Consider the following 2,335-nt stretch of genomic DNA (forward strand, 5'->3'; position numbering starts at 1 on the left):
TCTCAATTTGAATTTTATATGATTCCTGAGTGGTAAACACTGTTTAATCGTAATTGGGTCATCCCATTTGGGTAGCATTCCGAGGATGTTCGTACGTCATTTAATTACCTCTATCTCACGAAAGAGCAGCGTCTTGGGTTTTTCCAGTAACACAGCAAGGGTATGCGTACTGAACACAATAGCTGTATTTTATATGCACCAAGTACTCCGCAGTATCAGCAGTGACTCTGAGCTCGACTGCGTTGACGAGATAACCTCCACAGGACTATGCTGTTGTTATTCAGCGGTTTTGCTGGACTGAGCTTGTCCTGTAGAAGTCTTGCTTGTTAAAGGGTTTCCCGGGCTCGCAACCCGTCTGCCGAAATGATACCTGTTGGACAGTGGTTCCGCGAACGATCGAGTGCTTGTAGGGTCCACCAGAACGGGGCGTTGTTATCGTCTCGGAACATCACCCAGGGTCCACCCTCAGTAGTGCTTCTGCAACGATCGATCAGCCCTTGGGCTTCCTCTGGGGGTACAAGGGTGCCTCCTCGAAAGACTTTCCCTGACTGTGCGGATCATCGTGTTGGAGATAAACAAATGCCTCACCAGTGTTGTCGATGCTGAGATGGGCGTGTTTTCTACGTCTCCCTCTGCCGTGGAGTTTAATGAAGCATTGAGTGCAGAACAAGTCGAGGCACTCTTCACACAGGACTGTAGCGTTGAGATACTCACATTCCTGAAGACACGATAGAGAACACGACGAAGAATGACGTTCCCATACTTGACAGATGAGGCCAGAGATGACACGCTTGAAGTGGTTATGCAACTCCGGTCGAGATGCATGAGTGGACACGTAGCAGTTGTCGCAAAAGAAGCTTCCACATTGGACGCACTGGCAGGTGGCGACGACCTTATCACATGCCGCACCTGAAGCCTATGTGACGTTCAGCCTCACTACGGACCAGCTCCCGCTGGAGTATGACACGAAACCAGAACTTACATACAAGTTGCTCCACATCGGCAGTGATGTGCCCTCGTCTATTGCCTGTTGCATGCGTTGCATTGAAGCAGTCCTGATATGAGTGATTCGATGGTTAATACCACAATTTCGTTCAATCGTAGTTACTTGACAATAATAATCCTGGCAGACCTCACATTTCAGTACTGCACTCTTGTCCTCGCATTCTTCACACATGACTACCGATTCGGGCTTCTTCATTATATCATCTTTGATCTGTACAAAACAATATCTCGCATTTCGCACCAGCGACTCGATCGCTTACTTGATTCTTCCGAAATCGTCTGAGGAAGCCTATATGAGCTTGCATATCAGAAAGGAAAGTTGAGAGATCATATTTTTTCGCCACATAAGCTTCGAGCGTTTGCTTCATGCAACGCACCTGTCGGTTCTGATCCATGAATGAAACCAAGTGGACTTACTAACCAGGAAGAACTCTTTGGTGGACTCTATGCCGAGAAGCTGGGTGATCTGTTCACAGATTTGGGGTGTTGTAGTTGGCAGCTCGAGAGCTATGCGCTCGTTCAAAGTATTCAGAATGAACCTGTAGATGGCCTTTGCATTCCTTTATATCATAGTTTCTTCCCACGCGTATTTCGTCCGACTTTCATCCTCATCCTTCATTAACCCTTCAGACAGAAGCTGACGAGGAGCTGTTGATGGTCGTTTGGGACAGCGGACTTTTCTCGTTACTTTAGAGTAGGATTTCTGTTTGTGGTATAGTTGGGAGTAATACTCGATGATTGGATGGGTCTCCTGGACCTTCCTCGTCACTGTATTATAATACATCGTTGATTTGTCTTGTCCTGTGAACTCTTTCCACTCGTTATGATCGATCTACATACACAAAAGGAATGATCAGAGGATTCCGTGACGAACCAGTTGTGGGCTACTTTCGCCTTGCATGCTTCTTTAGCTATCCACAAGCACTGCGGCTCAGCTACTGGGTCCATACCCAAGAGCTTGGCGACTGTGATTAGTCGAGAAGCTGGCGGGTTGTCCGTTGCAGATTCCACGTCGTGTGTGACCATCAGCGGTCAAACAGCTGCACCTGATGTGTTATTAATACACTGGTACATGTCACATGTTGTACATACATAAGCAATGTAACATAACACAATGTCAAGACACCACAACATGGCGTGTTTGACATACACATACAACATAGTGTATGACTACATGTTTGTACATATCACTCCAACACAACGCTCGCGAATCACATTAGAAAGTTCAACCGGTGATTTCCATGAGTGCTCATCGATTTCCATGGCTATGGAAATACGTAACCGACGAGACGCCCCTCCACATGTGGAGTCATGCAGATCTTCGTGCATC

The 2,335-nt window shown here is 46.9% G+C and overlaps 1 protein-coding gene across 1 annotated transcript; it reads right to left on the minus strand.

The window, feature by feature from the left end:
- Positions 1 to 490: 490 nt before the first annotated feature.
- Pmar_PMAR016006 (hypothetical protein) lies at positions 491 to 1,400 on the minus strand (the record flags this gene model as incomplete). Its single annotated transcript, XM_002775036.1, has 5 exons — positions 491 to 718; positions 764 to 909; positions 983 to 1,055; positions 1,109 to 1,216; positions 1,266 to 1,400. The coding sequence occupies 5 exons, from the start codon at positions 1,398 to 1,400 to the stop codon at positions 491 to 493; spliced, it is 690 nt and encodes a 229-aa protein (XP_002775082.1).
- Positions 1,401 to 2,335: the final 935 nt, after the last annotated feature.

Source organism: Perkinsus marinus (genome assembly GCF_000006405.1).
Source record: "Perkinsus marinus ATCC 50983 genomic scaffold scf_1104296956888, whole genome shotgun sequence".
In the NCBI taxonomy this organism is placed as follows: Eukaryota; Perkinsozoa; order Perkinsida; family Perkinsidae; genus Perkinsus; species Perkinsus marinus.